This window comes from Castanea sativa, chromosome 11, assembly GCF_040712315.1.
Source record: "Castanea sativa cultivar Marrone di Chiusa Pesio chromosome 11, ASM4071231v1".
NCBI lineage: Eukaryota > Viridiplantae > Streptophyta > Magnoliopsida > Fagales > Fagaceae > Castanea > Castanea sativa.
Window position 1 is genome coordinate 41,037,482 of NC_134023.1, and position 23,693 is coordinate 41,061,174.

At 35.5% G+C, this 23,693-nt stretch overlaps 1 protein-coding gene across 1 annotated transcript; it reads right to left on the minus strand.

The window, feature by feature from the left end:
- Positions 1–11,658: 11,658 nt before the first annotated feature.
- LOC142616508 (uncharacterized) lies at positions 11,659–12,429 on the minus strand. Its single transcript, XM_075789347.1, has 2 exons — positions 11,937–12,429; positions 11,659–11,831 (listed from the first exon to the last, which is right to left on the minus strand). Exons 1-2 carry the CDS (start codon positions 12,427–12,429, stop codon positions 11,659–11,661), a joined length of 666 nt encoding a protein of 221 aa, XP_075645462.1.
- Between the last annotated feature and the right edge of the window lie 11,264 nt (positions 12,430–23,693).

Below are 23,693 nucleotides of genomic sequence, written 5' to 3' on the forward strand. Positions count from 1 at the left end.
AAACAACCACAGAGATTGACATCCCTAAAGTGAGCTCGAGAAAACGAATCAGGAAGGAGAGAAAAATTTGAAAGGAACATTAGGCAGAGGCTATTCTGTGGCTTTTTGACAAAGAAGGGCCTCAAATTCAAACAACTACTGATTAGGAGGATAATATTGATGCACTCATCATTGTTCATCATGCAAAAATAGATGCAGGGCTTCAAGAAGCTGGCCTTCAATAGCTTCCCCATCAACCATGAGGACTTTGAGCTGGAATTATAGAGGGCTGGTCACCCCTTCTGTAGTTCTACAATGACAAAAATAGGCCCAAGAATATAAGCCGGATATCGTTGTTTTGATGGAAACATGGCTAGCAGAAGACAAGGGTAAAGGAATTTCGGAACAATGTGAATTTTGGAATGGATGGGAGTTCCTTCGTGAAGGCCTCAGCGGTGGTTTACTAGTAATTAGGGTGGATGCCAAATCAAAACCTCATCATATAGTATGGTTCCAAGCACCTGGTGCACATTGATCTCCATGACAACAAAGGTAATCCTCTTACTATTACTTTTTTATATGGACAACCTGACCATGCCAAAAGGGAAGAAGTTCAGTTGGAGTTAAAGCTTATTAGGAACAATGCTCAGTCAAATTGGTTATGCATTGGGGACTATGACAAAGTTTTGTCACATGAAGATAACTTCCTTTTTAACAATAGGACAATTGTGGGAGCTGAATTGTTTTAGCAAACTCTGTATGAGTTAGAACTCTGTGAACTTGAGGCCAAAGGTCAAAGATACACATGGATGAATAGAAGAGAGGATGAATATTTTGTAATGGAAAGACCTGATAGAGCCTTTGCCTCTATAGAATGGATAAATTCATATCCACTTTATGCTCTTCAGAACCAACCTATTTTAAGGTTAGACCACGGCTCTATTATCTTGGATTTTGAAAGGCAACAACCATTTAGAAGAAGGCCTTTTAGATTTGAGAGAATGTGGCTTACCCATTCTGAGTGTAAGAACATGGTTCAAAGAGCTTGGAATATTCAAACTCAGGGGTCTCGAGCTTTCAAATTGCATCAAAAGATTTCTAATGTAAAGAGATAATTTACAGATTAGAACAATAAGGTTTTTGGAAAGGTTGAGAAGGAAATCAAGGAAAAACAATAGAATCTCTAAGATATTCAGGATTCTATCCAATCTATTTCTAATGCAAAGAAAGAAAGAAAGAAAGAAAGAGATCTTCGAGAAGAGATAGAGAATTTGATGATTAGAGAGGAAATCATGTGGGCACAAAAGGCTAGAAGTGATTGGATTGTTCAAGGAGACAGAAATACTAGGTACTTCCAAACTGTGGTGAAACAAAGAAGAGTTAGAAGTAGAATCCTACAACTTAAAGTCGATGAAGGGAGTACAATTGAAGGCTTGAAGGATATTGAGAGCACTCTAGTGGAGCATTTCAAAAGCAGTTTACATAAACAGACCCCAAATATGTACAAACCTTGCTGGAAAAGCTAGCAATCCTAACTATCCCAAAAATTGATCAACATCAGAAAGACTACCTAGACAGCCTAGTGACAAATGTAGAGATTGAGTGGGTAGTTTATCAATTGGGTCCACATAAGGCTTCTAGCCCAGATGGGATACCAGCCTTCTTTTATCAGGAATATTGGAGCATTGTCAAGCAAGATATTCTCAACTTTGTGCATGCCTTCTTCCATTAAGGTTCTCTCCTTAAATTCCTCAACCAAACCTTTCTTACTCTTATACCTAAGTCAATTTTCCTAAGGATGTATCTCATTATAGACCTATTAGTCTCTGCAATGTCATTTACAAAATCATTTCTGAAATTTTGGTATCTAGATTAAAACTTTTCATGGACATGCTCATAACATCTTACCAGAATGGTTTTATACAAGGCAGAAACATCATAGATAACATTCTCTTAGCTCATGAGATTTTTGATACCCTAAGGAAAAAGAAAGGAAGAAAGAAAGGTTTTAGAAATTTAAAAATTGATGTGTAAGGCTTATGATAGAGTTAATTGGAACCTTCTCAAGGCTGTCTTACTCTCTATGAACTTTAGTAACACCTAGGTCAATTGGATTATGGAATGTGTTTCTTCTGTACAATACATGCTACTTGATAATGGTAGTCCTACACAGCCTTTTAGCCCTTCTAGAGGTCTACGACAAAGTGACCCTATCTCCCCTTACCAATTCTTATTTTGTGCAAACATTCTCTCTAATGCTCTCACAAAAGAAGAGAACCAGAAGAAATTAAAAGGAATCATAGTGGGAAGGAGAGGTGTTTCTTTCACACATCTCTTTTTGCAGATGATTCATTGTTTTTCTTTCAGAATGATAAATGATCCCTTTCTAATCTCAAAAAAAAAAAAAAAAATTCTATGGTATTGCTGAATCTAAGGACAAATCATCAATTTTAATAAGACTAACCTCTTCTGTTCTCCTAATATACCTCTTGATATACAAGAATCCCTATCCCTTACTCTTCAAGTAAACCTTGTTCAAAACCCTAGTAGGTACCTAGGTATCAATTTTAAACTTAGAGGGAGGAGAGTGGTGGATTTTCAAGACCTTATAGATAAAGTCCAGACAAAACTTCAGGGATGGAAAGCCAAACTTCTGTCCTAAGCTGGCAGAACTACCTTAATTGCTTCAGTTCTACAGGCCATGCCCCTTTATACATTCTCCTACTTTAGAGTCCCTGGGACAGTTTGTAACAAATTGGATGCTATCACTAGTCTTTTAGTGGGGACATGATCATGGAGTTAGGAAATTGCATCTCGCTAAGTGGGATACAATTTGTCAACCAAAGAGTATGGGTGGTCGTGGACTCAAAAAATTCAGTCTTGTTAATCAAGCTATCATTTCTAAGCAATTTTGGAGAATCCACAAGTTTCCCAATTCCTTGCAAGCTAAGACCTCAAAGCTAAGTACTTCCCTAGACCTTCTTTGTAGGACTATAAACCAAAATCCCATCACTTTTGGATTTGGAAAAATATTTGTAACGTCCCAGTCAGCCCCAAAATAAAAAAAAAAAATAAAAAAATAAAAAAAGAGAAAGGTCGGATTTTTTTAGTTCCCACGTGCTCCACCTAACCCCCTTCCTCACCACTCATTTTCACCCATCTCTCTCCTCTCTTTTGGCCGGCTCTCTCTTTTCTTTCTTTCATTTTCTTTCTTTTCTCTCTACTTAAACACACACACTCACTTCCACACTCACCCACTGGACTCTACTCCAAACCACACCATTTCACCATCATTTTTCTGGCAAGATCACTGAAAAAATCCTTCGGAACCCCTAAGCATCTTCATCCTTTTATTTGAGGTAAAAATTTCTAATCTTTTTGGTGGGTTTTGTATTGATGGAATTATTTGATGAGTGGGTATATAATTTGTGCTAATGATGACTACTTAAGGTTTATGTATGGTGGAAAATTTAGGGGTTTTAAGTTATAACATGTGATGGTTGGTAAATTTAATTTTTCCATTGTCATTGGGTTTATTTGGAGTTACCTGAAGTTCTAAATTTCTTATCTTGGAGGATATTTTTATTTTGCTTTCATGGGTCTCTTAATGATGTTGTGTAAATTTTATGGAAGCTAGTCATGATGTTGGAGACGATATTAAATGGGTTAACTTTATAAATTGGAGTATATGCCTTGTGAATCAATTTGTTGAGAAACTTTGGAAGTGGAATATATTATTATTGATGAGGTTAAATACTAGGCTTGCCTAATTAAGTACTTATTCGGCAATTCCTAAATTGTAGCAAGATGATATTTCTAGCTCTATGCTTATTGTGATAGGTTTACTTGATATTGTTTAGGTTCTAGCTAATCTCTTTGGAGATTGGAGAATTAGAATTTTGGAGTTGCGAGGTAAGTAGGTTTTTAATGGGATTTTTGAAAAATAACAATGTTGCATAATTGTTGTTTCTGGATTAGACATGCTTTTGGAAACTACCTATGGAAACTATATTTTCCTAAAAACTATTGTGTCATAACCTTAATGTGTGTGTGTATATATATATATATATATATATATATATATATATATATATATATATATATATATATGAAAATGCATCATATTTGGTATTGCATTTGGGGAAATGCATGAATTGTTGATGTGGAAAAATGAGCATCTTTTATTTATCTTTGATAGGGAAATCATGGATTTTATGGTATATTAGAAAATTTTAAAGATGTTTATCTTGTGTTATTATGTAGGAAATTGATAGAAAATCTTTTAACAAGAATGAAGTCGAAAATATTACAAACTTTGTAAAAATTAGATTATTTAAGGTTTTTCTGAAACTACCTAGATATAAACTATGTTTCAAAGTAATGTAACTTGTGAGCTTCATGTAGTTTTAACACCATGTCATGTGTGATTTCTCGGTGATAACCCGGGTTAGGTTTTCGTAGTCTTTCACTTTGGATGACGCGTTCTTTCCTCCTGCCCATGGGAGGAAGAGTTTCTTGATTGTGTGTGGGTGAGGCTGCTGCCTATGGGACCAAGAGACCATATGCAAGAGAGTCCTATTTGACGCGCTCTCTCTGCTGCCTATGGGGAGAGAGAAAAACCTTGAGGGTATGGGTGAGGTTGCTGTCCAAGGGGCCAGGAGTCTGCATACCATAGAGGACAATATCATACCAGTTGTGAATGGGTAGATCCCCTGACCAGTCTATGTGGTAGTGTGGTATATTTGTGATAAACTATCATATGTTAGATTTTATGGTTTTGGAAATTATATTATTAGTGCTCACAGATTATAGTATATAGTTTTAAGGTATTTACTTTGAGAAACTTTGTGTTTCATTACTTAATCATTCTTGTCATATTATTATTATTAAAGATGAAACTTGCATTTCCCCCACTCCCATTAATTATGCCACTTACTGGGCTCTGTCTTATTCCATTATTTTATAAACTTTTCAGAGTAGGCAACAATCTTTTGAGACAGCTCTTTTTGGTGGCTAATAGCAGTTAGACTAACTACTGATGGAGGCTGAACTTTTTAAATTGAGATATTAAATGATGTACATCTTAGAATAGGCTTGACTCATTCTTTTGTATGTTATAGTGGTTGTGACTTTATTCCCACCGATGGGACAAGCTGTTGATATGTAATTGTTTATTTAGACCTCTATTCTTTTGTGGCCAATGGTCCTTGTAATTAATGCTTAGAGTTTTGACTTACTTTGAGAGTATATTCAGTGGAATTATTATGGTAATTCTTGATGTTGGTACTTGATATGATTTATGTGGATTGAATTGTCAAAAAAGAAAAATCTATAGTTACTTTGAGATGTCTTTCTCATGCTTTGGACCCTTTGGGGATTGGAGCGTAACAATATCTCTTTGCCACAAGTTCCTATCTTACATCACTGTCGTTGGTTGATAGGAAATGGCCAACAAATCCCTCTCACACACCTAGACTGGTTTCACTATCTAAACTAGGCCTTAATAGAGAACAATCTCCTTGAGGGATCTATGGCTGACCTTGTTGAGATGGATACAAAAACATGGAGATATGACCTAGTTAAAAAATTATACCAATTTCCCTCTTGTAAGGAAATCATGCAGCTTCCTCTCCCTAGAACAGAAGGCAACTGTGATAGACTCTTATGGAAACATTCCCACTTAGGAGAATACAAAGTGAATATAGCCTACTCTCTACTTCATCAAAATCATAAGTCCACTTACATGCTAAATCAGAGGCCATATAATATTCCTTAAGCTGTTTGAAGGTTGACTTGGAAAGTGAAATTACCTTTGATAACTCTCACGTTCAATTGAAAAATTTTGCATGATAGTCTTCCTGACTTTGCAATCTTAAATAGCAGAGGAATTCCAACTTGTGCAATGAAGAGGAGGAAACCATAACTCATCTTTTCCTGCACTGCCCATTTGCTAGATCTGTTTGGCATGGTTCTATATTGGAAATTAGAACTTCTAAATTACTCCATAGTTCAGCTAGACAATGGATAACAGATTTTATCCTCTCCAATAATCCCATGGAGCAAAACGGAAGGAGATTCCTACAATCCACCTTTACTATCCTCTGCTCAATTTGGAATCATAGAAATTTGGTACTTCACCAAGGGAAATTGCCTAACCCCATGGAAGTTATTCTTACATCTCAATCTCTCATTTGCAGGTACTAAGAAGCTTTTAGAGAAAATCAGGAACTGGAACACAAATCCAGTCAGAATTGTTAACAACTCCTCACTAACCAGGATTGGCAGATAATCATCAAGGTGGCAACTCATAAGAACAAAAGATCCAAAAGAAGTGGTTTTTCCCTTGAAGCAATAAAGCTGGAAGGGAGTACTCTATTCATAGGAGGAGTCAGCTGTGGAAGGAAACCTCACTATCTTGTGATACAGGATGCTTTTGGAGAGGCAATTCTCAAGGCTAAAAAGTTAGGCTTCAGCAGAATTTTAACCCTCAACAATAGTAGAAGACAAGAGCAGGTTTGCAAGCGGTCAAGAAATCTGTCATGGTAGGAACAGACTCTCATATCAGACCTTAATCATCTACAGCAACAGGGAATGGTCACACATATCTTTTTTGTACCTAAGACTGTGATTTCACATGTTTTAGATTTAGCCACTGTAACTACTAGCTTCCCTATTCACCATTGCAGGATAAGTGCAAACTCTATATAAGTTAGCTGGCTTTATTTTGTACTAATCCCTTATGATCAATGCATGTTTATTTGGTATTAAAAACTCTCTCTCTCTCTCTCTCTCTCTCTCTCTCTCTCTCTCTCCTCCATGGAATTCTTATATGGTTTTTAAGAATGCATAAGATGGATAGCTCTTTTTCATTGAAAATTGTTACTATTCCAAATCAATCCCACAAAATTCTACAAAACCGGTTCAACCGGACCAGTTACCGGTTTCTCTAGTTGAACCATTGGTTACCAATTTTATCCTCTTTATTTTTTTTTAATTTCTTATTTTTAACATAACTGGACCGGATTGGTGTCCAATTCCCCATTGAACCAGCCGGTTCAATCTGATTTTTAAAACCATGTTTGTGTTCTTCAATGGACCATAACTTATAAGTGAAACTACTTGTGCACAACTTATGCACACACCCGAAACTCTTACTTTTTTTATTTTTGAGAGAAAAGACTTCCAACTTTATTAAGATAGAATGACCTTATCAACCTAAAGTACAGGATAAACATGGGGTGGAACATCCTCCATCCACACAATATAGTCTAAAATAGACATTGCTAACCTAGCTAAACTATGCACGACTTATTTTCCTTCTCTTTTTGTGTGAGAGTAAGACAATTTAGAAAAAGAGGTATCATAGATACATGCATCTTCTATCAACAAACCAAAAGAAGCTAAACCTAAGTCTTTTGATACTAAGGCTTTTACTACAATCTTTAAATTACAATCTTTAAGAGTCTGTTTGGATAGAACTTATTGCTGAAAACTGAAAACACTGTACAAAAATAATTTTTTAATGTGTAAAAAGTACTGTTCATGCCAAAAAGTACTGTTCATTTGCCTAAAATCACTGTTCATGGCCAATGAACAGTGACAGATGCGCTTGGAAAAAAAAAAAACGGGCTGGACTAGACGTGGACGTGCTATCCAAACGTCCTCTAAATCACCCTCCATAATAGCTTGATCAATTCCAACCTCCAACCCAAACTCTAAAGGCTTGATTTGCTGCCAAGGCTTTGATATCTATAGCTTGGTATGCTCGAGGAATTTGCTGTGTTAAAGAGGCTATTACCAGTCCCTTATTATCTCTAATGATGACACCAATGCCTGATTGATCAGCCTCCTCAAAGACAATTCCATCATAATCTATTTTGAAGAAATCCGGAGGAAGGGGTGACTAGGACATGTGATGCTATTGCTGTCAAGGTTTTGAGGATGGCATGACAGCTTTGTATTCCTCAAATCTATCTTTTACTTGGCTATTGCATGATCAAGTGTAAAAGCATTCACATCGGTCCATCTAAATTTATGTCTATTTTAGCATAATAACCTTTTTTTTTTTTTTTCTATTTTACATGTTCACTTCTCAAAAACACCCACATCAGATTATCTATTCTACACTCTATTTTATCTAAATAATCATTTTCTCACTTTTTTATATTTATTTCTCTCAGCTACCCTCTTAACATTTTTGAACACACACACACACACACACACACTCTCTCTCTCTCTCTCTCTCTCTCTCTCTCTCTCTCTCTCTCTCTCTCTCTCTCTCCATTGCTAAACACACACCCAGATATCCTCTCTCTCTAATTGAGCCTCCATCTCTACCATAAGCACAGAGACTCATTCTAGTCGATCCACAAACACCGATCTCCACCACAAGCATCGAGATTTACTCCAATCGACCCCCAAGCACTGACCCACAACCACAAGTTTGTAACAATGCTCTCTTTGTCTCCGTTGGTGTGTTTATGTGTGGATATGTTTGATTTTTCGGTGATTTTGTGGTCAAATTATTATGTATTGTAGTGTTGTGGTGGTGCTAGGTTGAGGTGGGTTGATTTCTTCTTCTGTCCCCTTTTTATCATAGTTTTAAAAACCGGACCGGACCGGCCGGTTCGACCGGTTCAACCGGGAACTGGCCTTAAATCCAGTCCGGTTATGATATAAAACCGAAAATAATACAAAAAATGATGAACAGTGTGACCGGCCGGTTCAACCTTAAGAACCGCAAAACCGGCCGGTCGAACCGGGAACCGGTCATCAGGCAAAACTGTGTCGTTTTGCCCTAAAAAATTAACCCTAACTCCTAAGTTCCTAACCTATCAGATTTAGCTCTCTGCCTCTCTCACTTCTCCTCAGTCCTCACGCCTCCAGCCTTCTCATTCCTCAAGCTCTCAGCCTCTCACAGTCACACTCTCCCTCACGCCCTCAGCGCTCAGCCCCTCGCGCGCACGCATGCCCCAGCCCCTCGCTCAGCCCCTCGCGCGGGCGCATGCCCCAGCCCCTCGCCCCCTCGCGCGCGCCCCAACCCCAGCCCCTCACGGCCCCTCGCGCGCGCACGCCCAACCCCTCGCACGCGCACGCCCAGCCCCTCGCCCCCTCGCGCGCGCCCTAACCCCAGTCCCTCGTGCACGCCCCAGCCCCAGCCATAGCCCCTCGCCACCCTCGCAGCCCTCGCTCACGCCCCAGCCCCTCGCGCGCACACGCCCCAGCCCTAGCCCCAACCCCTCGCCCCAACCCCTCGCCACGCCCACCATCACTCTCTCTGCCTCCACACATAACGGCGTCTGCGACCTGATCGAAATTAAAAATGAGTATGGTTTAATTTAATTTTTCCCTTTGTTTTTTCATTTCAATTTCCCTTTCTTTCTTTTCATTTTTCTTTTCTTTTTTCACTTAAATTTCTCATTTCTATGCTTCAATTCTCGTTTGCAGGAGAAATTTATGGTTGTGATCGTGGACTCTGAAGTCTGAAGTCTGAAGTGCTGGGTTTTTTTTTCCTCTGAAGTGTTGCCCTCTGTTTCTCTGCTCAGCTTCATTAGGTAACATTCTTTCCTTTTGATTTTGCTTTTGATCATGTTGTGGATTCTCTGTATAGTGTGGATTTGTTATGGATTTGATTTACAGAGATTATTGTTTGTGAAATATTTTTTATAGAGAATTATACGATTGTTTATGTATGTCACTATGTTGATTGTTGGGTTGATGAATTTATTTGTTGATAAAATAGTTGCTGCAAGTCTGAGATTGTTGAGTGAAATGGAGTCTGCCTCTGTACCATCTAATGAACATGCTTCTACAACCGGGTCTAATGCTAATTCTTCATCTGTGAGAGCGAAATGTGATGAAGATGATGCTCCTCCCGGATTTAGAGATAAAAATCATCCTATTCCTATTGAAGATGAAGAAGATGAGAATGAGGATGATGATAATGATGTTAGTGGTGGAGCATTTGGTTCACATGATGATATTGATTTCAATTTTCTTCATAACAAATGATGCTTGAGTTTTCAAACTTATTAGTTGTTTGTTTGAAACTTTAAAACTTATTTGCTATTTGGATGTAATGAACTTATTTGTTATTTGCTATTTGGATGTAAATATAATGACTAATGAACTTATTTATTTGGTTTTGTTGAAAGTTTATTATGTTAAGCATGATTTTTTTGTAATGTTTTTATGTTAAATTCTTTAAAAAATGTTATATACTTCTTTAAAAAATTTATTAATTATTTATATAATTTAAATAAATAATAATTAAATTATTTATGACGTCACCGGTTCGACCATCGGTCGGACCCCGGTCCAACCTTAAAACCGGTAATTAACTGCTGTTCCGGTTCGTTCACCGTACCGGTTTTTAAAACCATGCTTTTTATTGATTGAAGAGAGTTAGGATTGGGTTGATTTCATCTTCTTCCGCCACCTCCTTCTTTTTTTGGATTAAAGAAAGCCAATGGAAGAAAAAGAGTTTGGCAAAGGTGAGAGAGGAGAGCAAAACTAGATTTAAATAATCAAATAAAAAGCTGAAATAATCGTGTAAATATACACGATTGTTGTAGTAATATTGTATAAGTACAGTGTTATAGATGGATTGATGTGGGTAGTTTTTGAGTAAAATTATGCAAAACTAACACCTTTTTCTATTTTGCAAAAGCTAGTGTGAGTGCTCTGATGCCCCTAAACAAGCTAGTATCTAACCTGCCATATAATAAACCACCTTATCTCTATAGCATATTGCATGCTCAAGAATAATGAGATCTCAATTATGGTCTAAACTAATAATTCACCTTAATTCTATCAACAACACTAGAATTTCTTATTTATTATACCATGACTCACTAAAATCCCCAAAAATAATAAACAATATTTTTCTAACTTTTATAAAAATGAGATTGAGGTTGTAATAACCGCTAATTTCTTTATAAAAAAAAAAATAGTGTCAGTGTTGCATGCATCACTCTTGATGCAATTACAAATTTATTGCAACTTTCGCCTTCATGCATGAAGGCTAATAGTTTGATTTATTAGACATTAAACCATTCACATGATAGATTGTTAAACTACAGTAAGTATTGCATGATGGAAGTTGTGAGATGCCTAACATTTTCCCCATAAATATCCTAATTCTTGAATCCATTTTAATGGCTCAAGACCTGATTTTATGCATCAATAGACTAGTGGACTCAGAATGTCGTTGACCCATGATTAATAATTAATAAAAAAGAAATAGTTAACTAATCACATCTTAGAATCCCATTAATTGGCGGTGACTCTCTTCCTTTTTTTCCTTCCACGTGAATTTAAGAAGTATGTATGGAACACAAGTCACACACATTGTCTGCCTGGGGGGATTGTGAATAATTTTAAAGAGGAATACAATTAATTGTATAAGGATAAATAAAGATGTTCTTTTTTAACGTAATGGCCTAAAGATATATATATATATATATATATATGTTTTTTTTTTTTGCTTCAAATCACCATTTCTGCAACGTGAACGACAAGGTTCCCCGGATCAGTTTATTTTGTTTTAAAAATAAATTGGGTGAAAGTATAATTATACTTTTAAAAGGACTAGGTTTCAAAAAAACTAAATATAAAACCAACATTCAAACATACTCTGCAAGGTGTGTGTGCAAAATAGCAAATAATTTAATGGAAGGTTCAAGAAAGGGTGCGATACTCACTGTCGTAGATAAATTGTTTCCAAAATATGAGCCGATTTCCACTCGGATAAGCAAAGGACAATCTAGCCAATGCCTCCACAGGAGACATCCCGAAAGCATCCAATGCAATAGCCAACTTAGGGTAACGTTGGAGCAAATCCAAAGCCAAATCTATTGAGTTGCAAACATAAGCAATTAATTGAAAGGGAATCCTGGCGCGGGTTTCAAAGTATAGACATGACAACGAGAGTATATACTTAAATTTTAAGTTCTTACCAAAAGCTTTGGAATACATAGCCCGGGTAATAAACGTAGCACCATTGATGCTCTTTCCTGGCATTAGATCTTCTTGAGGAGTTTCAGAATAGAGATAGCGAGCAATATCTATTCTATTGGAGTTATACGTAAGAGCCACCACGACTGGAATGAATTCTTCGCATCCATTTCCAATGCTAAGTAAGGCCCGACTCTTTCCAGTGATACATTTTACCATCTGAATGTCTCCAACAAGAGCACAATTACCTAGAACCGTATAACGTTCTTCATCTTTAATTTTTAAGTTTTCTTCGGACATTATTTTCACCAACTCCTCCACAATATGCATATGTCCAGCAAAGATAGCAATGTGTAGAGCCTTACTTCTCCAAAGTGAAATTTTTTCACACTGCCTCTGACGGATGGGAGGTAAGGAACTGATTAGCAGCGTCCCAATTACCTTTGTGAATATGTTTTTCAAAGGATAGATACTGGCAGAAGGCACTGTTCTCATTGTTCTCCATCTCTGCCAAGTTTTTCATACTTTTACAACAGAAATAAAAAGATTTGAAGTATCTAATAGCAATTAATTACTAAATGATTATTCATTTTGAATCTTAGATTTCAGCATTGAATAATTTTATTTGCACGAGTTGTGCCCCGATTCAACTAAAATATACAGAGAATGCAATCAGAGAAGGCGTAGTACCAACTAGAAGAATGCGATGGGCCTGTGTCATCCTTGAAACATATGAAAACAAAACTTATAACAAAAAGAGATTCTCCAAGAATGAAAAATGTCATTTTGTACTAAAAGTTTTGCTATGTTAATAACTAAATGCGTGCGCACACACTCTCTCTTATGCATCATTTTTTTAGTACTACAAGTGAATTTAGAAGCCGTAATTATATTTTAGAAATCACAAACATTTTATTTAGGGTATCATACTTACATGAATGGATCCAGAATTTCAAGATAAAGGAGGCTGGAGTGTAAGGAAAAATATCATGAAATTTCAAATAATCATCTATTTAGTATTAACAACTCAACAAAGAAAAATACAAAAAAAAAATAATTATTATTTCGTAATACATTATGATGCAATCATGTAATAACAAAGACAAAAACACAAAACACAAAACACAATTGTTTCTTACTACATTAAAGCATTTGCATCAACTCATGTAAATAATTCTGTCTATTTTAGCATAATAACCTATTCTTTTATATATATATATATACTCACTTTCTAAAATACCCCACATCATATTATGTATTTTACACTACATTTCAGCATAACACTATATATTTCCTTATCAATTTTTTATTATTATCTCAAATCTCTCTTCCTCAATAAAAAACAAACGCCCTCAATCTAAATAATTTATAAAACATTCATTTGCATAGCAATAGAAATTGTGTAAATTTTCCCAATCAACCAAAACTACGCCCACATCAATCTATGTATCATTGTAAAAAAAAATACATTTGTGTTATAGTAATTGTGTATATTTGCAAAAATACAATTGCACTACAGTAATTGAGTAAATTTGCACAGTTATTGTAGCACAAATGTATTTTTGCATAATGATACATAGACTAATGTGTATGTATTTTGGGGTAGATTGGACAAATTTGGGGTCTTATGCTATTTTACAACTAATGCAAATGTTATTACAATAAAATCCACGTAAAATTGTAGAGGAGAGAGCCTAAATATAAAATTGTAAAAAATATAACTATATATATATATATATATATATATATATATATATTCTTAAGACTAGGGAGGCACAGGTCCCACCTAGTTCCTTCCCTGCATACCTACCATGTCATGTTATAATTTTTCAAAATTTGTTCATGTCGTTATGTCATATACAAATAAACATTATGGCTATTGAGACTTTATGGTCCAATGGCCCCTGCCCCTTCTGCAGTGTTTAATGTGGTGTACTGAAAGAATTATATCATATACAACTCACTGGTTTAGCCACAACAAAATAAAAAAAAGGTACAGCTCACTGGAGATTAACATCCAAGTTATCCTCACCTATTCTTGGAATTCTACATTTGGTTAGAGATTAGTTTGTTAGAGATGCTATTGAGGTTTTTTTTTTTTCCCCCCTCTTTGGTACTTATTTATTCAAATAATCAGTTTAAGAGAGTATATAGTTTGTTACATAGCACTTTTTGAGAATGCCCATTTGACAAACATTCCTGAAATACTTTTCATACACAAACTCAGGCAAGACTCATACAACATCATAATAAACTCAAGATGCTATTGAGTTTGTTATGATGTTATAGTACAGATAAGTTATGCAGTTATAGAACTTTATAGTACACATGTATTATTTAGATCATAAAATCTTATTACACATTTGGAAGAGTGGACCCAGGGGCAAGTGCCCCTTACTCTTAAAAGTCTTTTAAATGCTTACCAATGGTCAGCAAGTTAAGGTCTTGACCCTCCTAACATGAGGAAAAAAAAAACAAAAACAAAAAGGCCATTCATACTATAACCAAACCGCTTCACTAGAAGGAAAAAAAGCCAAAAACCTATCCTCCTAAGAGCATTAGCATCCAATTTCTTAGAAATATCACATTTTACCATCTTAAAAGCTACTTTATCTATTATACTAAATCATTTTACAATATATCCATTATCCTGGTTTCCATTTTACCATTCAACTCATTAAAATAATATATATTACCCAATAAAATAATATAATATATTACCATACAACTCTCCCCCTCTATTCTCCCCCATCTCTCTGTTTCTCTTCCTTGATGTCTCTTTCTTTGAACCACCAACCACCCGAAGTCAAATGGCTCATCCACTGGCCAACAACAACCAGCAACCAGCCACTAGCCACCACCCAAACCCATACTCAGCTCAATCCACCATTGCCACCACCTAACCACTGAAACTCAGTTACCACCACCAACAACCACCACAATCAACCACCACCACTAGCCACAAAAACCACAGTCACCACCACCACGCCACACACCAACCACCAAAAGCCATTAAATCAGAAAACCAACAAAACCATTAAATCAAAAAACCAACAAACCTATTATTTCGGAACCCATGCGATCAAAACCCAATCAAAATGGAATCCACGAGATCAAAACCCGATCTCCACGCACACCAATCAAAACCCCGATCTCCCACCCAATCTCCACGGAACCCACGTCGATCAAAACCCCATGGAACCCACCTGAGCTCCACCTTGCCATGCCAATGTCCAGGCATGACCTCGCCACGACTCACACACCCCACAATGAACTCCATGCAAAATGGTTGAAGCAGCTCCGATAGCAAGTCTTGAACAAGAGAGATGTGAGAGAGGGAGTGAGGATAGAGTGGCGCAAAGAGAGACAGAGTGGGAGAAGAAGAGAGAGTGAAAGAGGGAGAGAGAATAATGTAATAAAAAAAAAAAAGGCAAGCCCGCTACAATAACGCCTTACATCTAAGACATTACTGTAGCACTATTGTAAAGTTTTTTACAATTGGAAGCTCAAGTAATACATACTTTTTGTGCTTTTATACTGAAATTTAGTATATTTTAAGTTAATAAGATCGGGTACTGATGCTCTAAAATCCTACTTTAAACAACCATCCTGGCACCTAGAAAAAAAGGTACCAATCTCTCACTTTATTTTAGCCACTGTCATGTTTTTGTTGGAACTTAAGAAAATTGGACAGCTTGTCCAATTTGCAAATGTCAGCCTTTTAGTATGATTGCGGCCTTTAGCAGAAATTTTATCAAGCCTTCAAATCACCACAACATCTCCCAATCAAATGTAATACTCCCTTACTGGGTACTACTATGTATACATGTAACCATTACAAAGTACTTTGTAAAAAAATCCAACTTGTATATAATGTATATGATAGATCTTCAAAAGCTGTTGTTGTTAGGTTCCTCATTTCGCTAGGGCATTGGCACATCCGTTGGCTTCATAATAGATGTGGCATACCCAAATCTCCCACTCCCGCCCCATAAGGCTCCTGCAATCACACTAGTAAAATCTTCGGCGGCTTCCATTCCTATCTATGCCATGCAAACTACGATGCTCCCCTAGAAAGTAAGTAGACAATTAGACAAATTGAGTTGTCAGTTCTTATGGGGCGACAAGAGTTAGTAGCAAAGATGTCACATGGTAAGTTGGGAAACTATAACCCTCCCAAAAGATGCGGGTGGATTGGGGACACGATTGATTCGTCATCAAAATAGGGCCATTCTTAAGAACTAAGCCTAGCATCTTTACCATTAGCCCAATATGCTTTGGGCCCAAGTCTTAAAAGCCAAATACTTCCCACACATGACCACGTTTGAGAGCGTCTGACAATCTAGAAACTCCCATAGTTGGAAAGCCCTATATGACAGGATGAAATGGTTACAAGAGGGTATGCAATGGATACTTAGGTATGGACAAACTATAAGAGTGTGGGCGGATAATTGGATGCCTGGAGGCACCCTCCAGAATAGTATTGAAGGACCGCTAATGCTTAATGAAGAAAACCGGCGAGTTAGCTCATTACACCATAATCATACTTGGAACCTTGACTCCCTCCAAGTGCATCTCCCACCATCTATTGCACAGCTTATTAGCGGTATTTCGGTGGCCCAGCTAACCCAAATCCCAGATTCCTTTGTCTTGTCACTTAATAATGGTATTTGCTTAGTTAGGTCAGCCTCACAACTTCTATACCAACAACAACAGGTGCCTCTAAATAAACAGTTGTGGAATTGGATATGGAAAGTGAATTACCCCAAAAGATTCAACTTTTTCTTTGGAAAGCCATGAGAAACCGAATTTCCACTAGACAATATTTAGCTTTTTCTCAATCACAGGTTAATGTACAGTGTCCTAGATGTAATAATCTGAAAACAACAATTCACATCTTACGGGATTGTCCCTGGGCCAAGGAGGTTTGGTATCAATCCTCAGGTATCCTGCCACTCTCTTTCTTTCACGAGCCCTTGCAAGTTTGGTTTCAGAATAATGCTACTATAGACAGAGTTATTTTGCACCAACAACTCCCTTGGAATATTTATTTTCCCTTTCTATGTTGAAAATTATGGCTAGCCAGAAATGAGCATATATTTACAAACCAATCTCGTTTCCAACATTGTATAGTATACACAATAGTGTAAGCTGCTCCATAATATTTTTTCTTAACTAGTTCTGATAGACCAATTAATGTTAAGACCCCGCAACTTATTAAATGGCAAGTACCAAAGGAACCCTATATAAAACTTAACACGAATGGAAGTTCTCTAGGTAACCCAAGAATGGCTGGTGCAGGTGGTATAATATGCAATAGCTCTGGGGAATGGATTTCTAGATTTTCTCTGAACATGGGGTTTATAACTAATAATATTGTAGAATTGGGTGCAGTTAGTCAGGGACTGCTGTTGGCGTGGGACTTGGGGTTCAAATATATCCAGCTGGTGATTGATTCAGCAATAGTTTCATTTGAAAACCTTACAACTAGGGGTGTTCGCGGTGTGTTTTTGAGCCATTTTTAGCACCGTATTTTGCGGTGCAGTTTAGCTAAAACCATAACTACACCGCACCATATTTTTGTGGTTACATATGAGGTGCGATGCGGTGAGGTGAAGTTTAAAGTTTAGCCAAAACCATAACTGCACCGCACCTCATTTTTGCGATCATATGTGCAGTATGGTGTATAAGATGCGGTTTGAATTGTTTGAAGTTGGTATATTTTTCAAATTTTGGGCTTTTCCTACCCAACCCAAAACTAATTTTTCTCTTTATTTTGGTCCAAGTTTTAAACTATTGAGCTAATTTTTCTTTATTATGGAATGCCTTTCCTAATCAACACTTGCTAGGGTTATCAAACTTTTTTTTTTAAACTAGGGTTATTAAACTATTAATAATATATTTAATATTAAAAATAATTAAATATATTAATATATAGAGAGGGTGTGATGCGGTGCAGTTTGTGCGGTTTTCTTATTGTAAAACCGCAAACCGCACTGCATCATGCGGTGTGGTGCAGTCCGGTGCACTATTACTTGCGGTGCGGTGTGGTTATGCCATTATGTGGGCAATTTTGGTGCGGTTTGGTGAACACCTCTACTTACAACAGCACAGCCAATCCCGAATTATGACTCTAAAAGATAAGACAGGGTTATGGCTTTTTGGGGAAGTTTTAACCAATCATATTTATGATGTGTTTAAGAAGTTGTTTATGGCCATGCCGGCTCACATGTAGCCTAAGGGGAATTTAGGCCAGCAAAAAAGTCTCAATAGCCCATTTTTAGCTCATTATTAGTCGCTCTCAAGTATTCCTCAACCAGCAGAGATAACTAGGAATTTACTCTCTCTTCCTCCCCTGAAGGCCCCAAGGTCGGATGGCTATCATGCTTTCTTTTTTTAGAAGAATTGGCACATTCTTGGGCCAAGTGTGATTCAAGTTATTCAAGAGCTCTTTGAAAAGTTAACTATCTCGCCTAAGTGGGGAATAACCAATCTGGTCCTCATTTTGAAAGTAACACATCCTGAACAGATTACCCAGTTTTGACCGAGCGACAATATTATCCTTGTACAGATTTCAATCCATCGAAATTCAGATTTCGAAAAATGTTCGATCAAATTTTTGATTGATTGAAAATCATGGATACAATGATGTATTTTAATTCTGTAGTCGATACCTCGGATTTCATACCCTATCTGTGTCACATATATAAATGCTTGTTAAAGACTACTAAAGTACAACAAAGAGAGGTAGAAACCCTATGCTAAAGACAAAGAAAGGTACAGCCTCCATATGATAGCATGAGTATAGAAAGCGATAGTCTTTGATGGTGCAATCATAGCATGGTTAAAGAAATGATATTCTCTTTAGAAGTCTAAGGCTACGGCAAATCCCCCAAGAATAAGTGTCCATAGTAGTTGATTTAATTAAGTTTTCATATTTTATTTGGCTATTTTAGCGTCAGAGGTATTATAATAATTTTACAATTGTTGTGTATGGGCTATATTTATGGGCAATGAGTTTTATTTTATCTAAAGTTGATGCCTTGGATTCATACCCTACATGTGTCACATATATAAAGGCTTGTTAAACTCTATTGAAGTATAGCTGAGAGAGGTAGAAACCCGATGCTAAAAAGAAAGAGAAACATATAGCAACCATCATGTGATACGCATGAGTATAGAAAGAGATGCTCTTTGATGGTGCAATCATAGCATGGTTTTATAAAATATACACAGGAATAAGTGTCTATGGTAGTTAATTAGGTTTTTATATTTTATTTGGTTATCCTAGAAAAGGGTATTTTAGTAATTTTATAATTGTTGTATATGGGCCATAAGTTTTATTTTATTAATATCTTATTTAGTCATGGGTTTTTATGTACGGGTTTTGGTTTAATTCAATCAGGTTTTAGGTTGCTAGTCAAATTAGGAGTCCTAGTATTAGTAAGAATCCTAATACTACTTATATATATTATGCTTAAAGTATTCAAGAGATAGAGTTTTTTATTAATAAAATTATTGAGAATTTTAAGTAATAAGTTCTTTCTTCCTTCTCTCTTCTTTCTTTCTTTTCTTTGGTTACTATTCACAATACTGTTCTCGAGTAGTATTCATAGCACTATTTATAGATACTGTACACAGATTTCAAAATTCTTCTATTTACCTTTCTTTTCTTCCCTCTTCAACCATAAAATTAAATATTTTTTGGTTTAAACTTTGAAGCCTAAAGCTTCTTATTAAGGGATTCTAAATTAAAAATTCCCATAACTTTTTAAACCTGAACCCACAACAAACACATGTTGACAAATTCTCAATTTGTTCCACGTCACTCTTATCCCATGTGTATCCACACTGGTGATGAAAGATTTTGGAACCACATCCTAGCGAAGTTCAGTGTAGTAGAATCTAGAAGAAGTACCTTGGAGTCGGTTAGGGTTTTTGGTCACTAACACAGACGAATTGTTCATGAAGTGGTCCATGTATGGGAAATTCGAACATTCCAAAACTGTTGTGGCTTGCAATAATGAATTCATCTACTGGGATTGAAAATTTTAGATAATAAGGATTTTGTTCTAGATTTTAACTCTTTCTTATATAGTGGACTGCCTTATTTAGGGTGTGTCATCCTCAAATTTGTTTTCTCATGAAAGAAGTTCTCCAACTGTTTTTCACTTTATCACCTAATCTACACTTTTTTTTTTATTGTTTATTGTTGTACTTATTGATTTGGTGCTTGGTGGTATGTGGGGATTAATATTGAATTTGTGGATCACATTATTTGGTTAATTGGTAATTAATTGATATATATGCTTAATATTAGTTTGGGTCTAAACTGGTCTTCTCAACATCTTTCTTCACAATAATAGTAATAATAAAATTCACCTACCAATCATCTAAATTTCTAAGAAGAATAAATCCAAACTGGGTGGTGAACTTTGACTCTAATACTATCTTTTAGGAGAAATCATACAAATGCATACAAATGCTTTTAGGTTTTATTTAATTATTATCATTTTAAATAAGTTGATCACAGTCGTGCAGACTAAGGTTTAAGCTTAGTTTTGAATGTTTGAACATGTGCATTTTACAAGCTTAATTTTGAATTTTGCAAGTGCATTTTCCAGGGTGAAGAGAAATAAGTACCTGTGTTTGGGTTGTAGTTTTCAGCTAAAGTATCCCAAGCAATTTTGGCGGTAGGAATATTCTCTATAAGACAAAATCTGTCCGACCCGCACGTTTCCCTCATCATATATAAAGCGAAAGCATTCTTAAACTGGTTGAAAAAATATTCGTCACTTTCAGGTGCAGGAGGTTCCGCGGTTGCTTCGAAAATGTCCCAGATATGACCTAAAATTCTTTTCATAGCATTGCACCAAGCCGTATAACCGAATTCCTTAACAACTGAAACAACAGCAGCAAATAAATATATCATTCTCTCAACTCTCGCAAGATACTATCAAACTTTTTAAGATACATATATAAATAAATGAAAGAACAACATGGAAATGAATAGAAAATAAGCTCACGAATCACAATTAGCGACCCAAACAAAAATATAACCAGCATATTACAAACAACCCATTAAAAAAAAATGCTAAGTTATAAATTGCACTTTTTAGTTTTGTCTAAAATTCAGTTAAGTCTTATAACTTTACTTTCATTCAATTTACACATTTAATTTATAAGTTTATTCAATTTAGTCATTCTATTACTCTTAGCCAGGAAAGTGCTGTTAGTTACTCCAAAAAATCATTTCATTACTATTATTTGAAAAAAAAAAAAAGGAAACAATGATTTAAAATTTGCATGCTTTCAAATTTCCAAATAAAAAAATTAAAAATTGAAAAGAACCAAAAGATCTCTTCAATTTATAGAGTCATTTTAACTCTTTTTCTTAACTTTGTCATATGTATTAACAAAATCAATTAAAAAAAAAAAAAAAGAAGAAGAAGAAGAAAAAGAAGAAAAAGACTTTTCTTTGCATTAGGATCAAGTGCAATACCCTTGGTGCAATTGCCCCCATCCCCAGCTCACAAATTTTTTTTTTCTTTTTTGCCACTCGTGCTTTCTAACTTTTTTCTTTTTCTTTTTTTTAATTGTTAATATTAAAAGTTATTTTTTTCAACTCTCAATCTTAGTCATGGAGGTTATTGGGTATTGTGTCTCAATCCATTTTCTTTCCATGCTTCTTGACCGAATCAATTAAGGACAAAGAATCACTTGGTTCACTCTCAGGTTCTCAAAGCTTTTAATCTTTGAGGTTACACCAACTTACCCATATGCTAATTTCATATAAGAATAAGACTTCGGTGATTTCAAAATACCCAGTAAATTCAATCAAATATGAAACACAACTTCCCAGGGTTTAGAACAAACGAACTAAAAAAAAAGAACTCACTTTTGAGGAGAAGAACACAAGGGGAACAAAGGAAGCGTTAATGGTGTTGTAAACAAAAGAAGAATCCTGGAAGATACAAGAGGGTCTGAAGCTGAGGAAAGAGTGTCTGGCGATTAGCCGGTGCACAAGTTACTTATTTCTTCTTCTTTTTTTTTTTCAAATAATAATAAAAAATTGATTTTTGGTGTTTTAATTTAAAGAAAATTCTTCTAAAATGTAAAGAAAATCACCCCCTGAAAAAAAAAAAGAAAAAGGAATTACGTTGTTTTGAGAGTCACTAAGTGCGCGTTTGGGAAGTGTTATTTTGCTGCGTTTGTGTGTTTTGCTGAAAAAATGTGGGTCTCACTACACTATTTACAGATCAACAAAAGTTATTCAAATACAAATTTCAATATAAATTTGGGTCTCACATCACTATTCACATATTTAAAAATTATTTTCCTACAGTGTTTTTAGTTTTCAGCAAATAAGCGGTATCCAAATACATACTAAGGGTCTGTTTGGGATCTGCTTATTTTGCTGAAACTGAAAACTTTTTACTGAAAGTACTATAGATAAAGGTAAAAATTGGCTGAAATAATACAATGAGACCCATGAATAGTACTAAAAAGTGTAGTGGAACCCATAAATAGCAACAAAAATAAGCTGAATAGTAAAATAAGTTGACAAAAATAATTTTTGCCAAACTCAAACTAAGAGTGCATTTTTAACTGAGACTATCTGAAAAATTAAATTAAATAAATTTGAAATTTAAATAATGAAAAGAAAGTGAAGTTAAGGGATCGAATTAGAGTGTAATTTGTAATTTAGTAAAAATATTTATAATTGATAAAAGACCTAGTGATTAAAATGACATTGAACAGATGACGGGTTTTGACATTTGTTAAGAAAGAATAATAAGTATAAATGTTTGTGGGGTGTGAGGTGTAAGGGGCAAGGGCCGGGGTTTAAGTCTCATGGAGGGAGTTTCACACCCATATACACTTAGATTAGGTTAGAGTAGAATTCTATCTTGTAAAAAAAAAAAATAATAATAATAATAATAAATATGTTTTTTTGAAAAAAAAAAATAAGAAATTAGAAAGTTAATTTATAAAATTAAAGTCAATGTAGAAAAGGGGGAGAAGATGGGAAAACAGATAAGAATAGATTATAAAAAGTGAGACTATGAGGGAAAATATAATATAATAATAATTTTTTTTTAAAGTTTGTGGACACAATTTTTGCCATAATTTTGATGTGATTAGTTGTAAGTATTGAAAAAAAAAATTTGATCTATTCAAAAGTAACAAACAATTATTCACAGTAAAAAAGAAAAAAAAAAACGCATTAAAGTTGTGACACAAAAACACATATATAATCACAATGAATACCGACGCTTGACATTTTTTTCCAGAGCAATGAATGAGGCTATGAAAATGATAATCACAAAGTCCAGCCCAAAGACCCATAATTTGGTCCTTAAGTAATATAAGATATAGCAAGCACTGACCGTTTTAGGTCCACAGGGCCCAGTTCCGAAACGAACAAGTTAATGCTTTTTTCTCTCTTCCTTCTTGTGTGGACCAAGGCAGCAAATTAGGGTGAGAAGCCCAATAATGGGATAATGAGGAGATGTGTATTAGAGGGTAAGAGGGAATTTTGAACTAATCTTGGGCCCATTCAAGGTCTCTCTAGTGGGCTTGGGACACAAGAGAAACCGATGAGCCCATTATAAGTGCACTGTGCAAAATTAGTAACTCATGGAGAGCTTAAAAAACCTGCTAAAACCAATCCATATACCCGATACAAACTTTGATTTTTCAACAAAGAATTCGATCAACATTTAAATGATGATTGTCCTATATCCCTAAATTTAGCA

Bases quoted from the DNA above. Each gene is read 5' to 3' on its own strand.
- LOC142616508 (XM_075789347.1), bottom strand. From the start codon at position 12,429: ATGAGAACAGTGCCTTCTGCCAGTATCTATCCTTTGAAAAACATATTC. The intron at 11,832-11,936 runs GTAAGAACTTAA...GCAACTCAATAG, and splicing joins TATGTATTCCAAAGCTTTTG to ATTTGGCTTTGGATTTGCTC.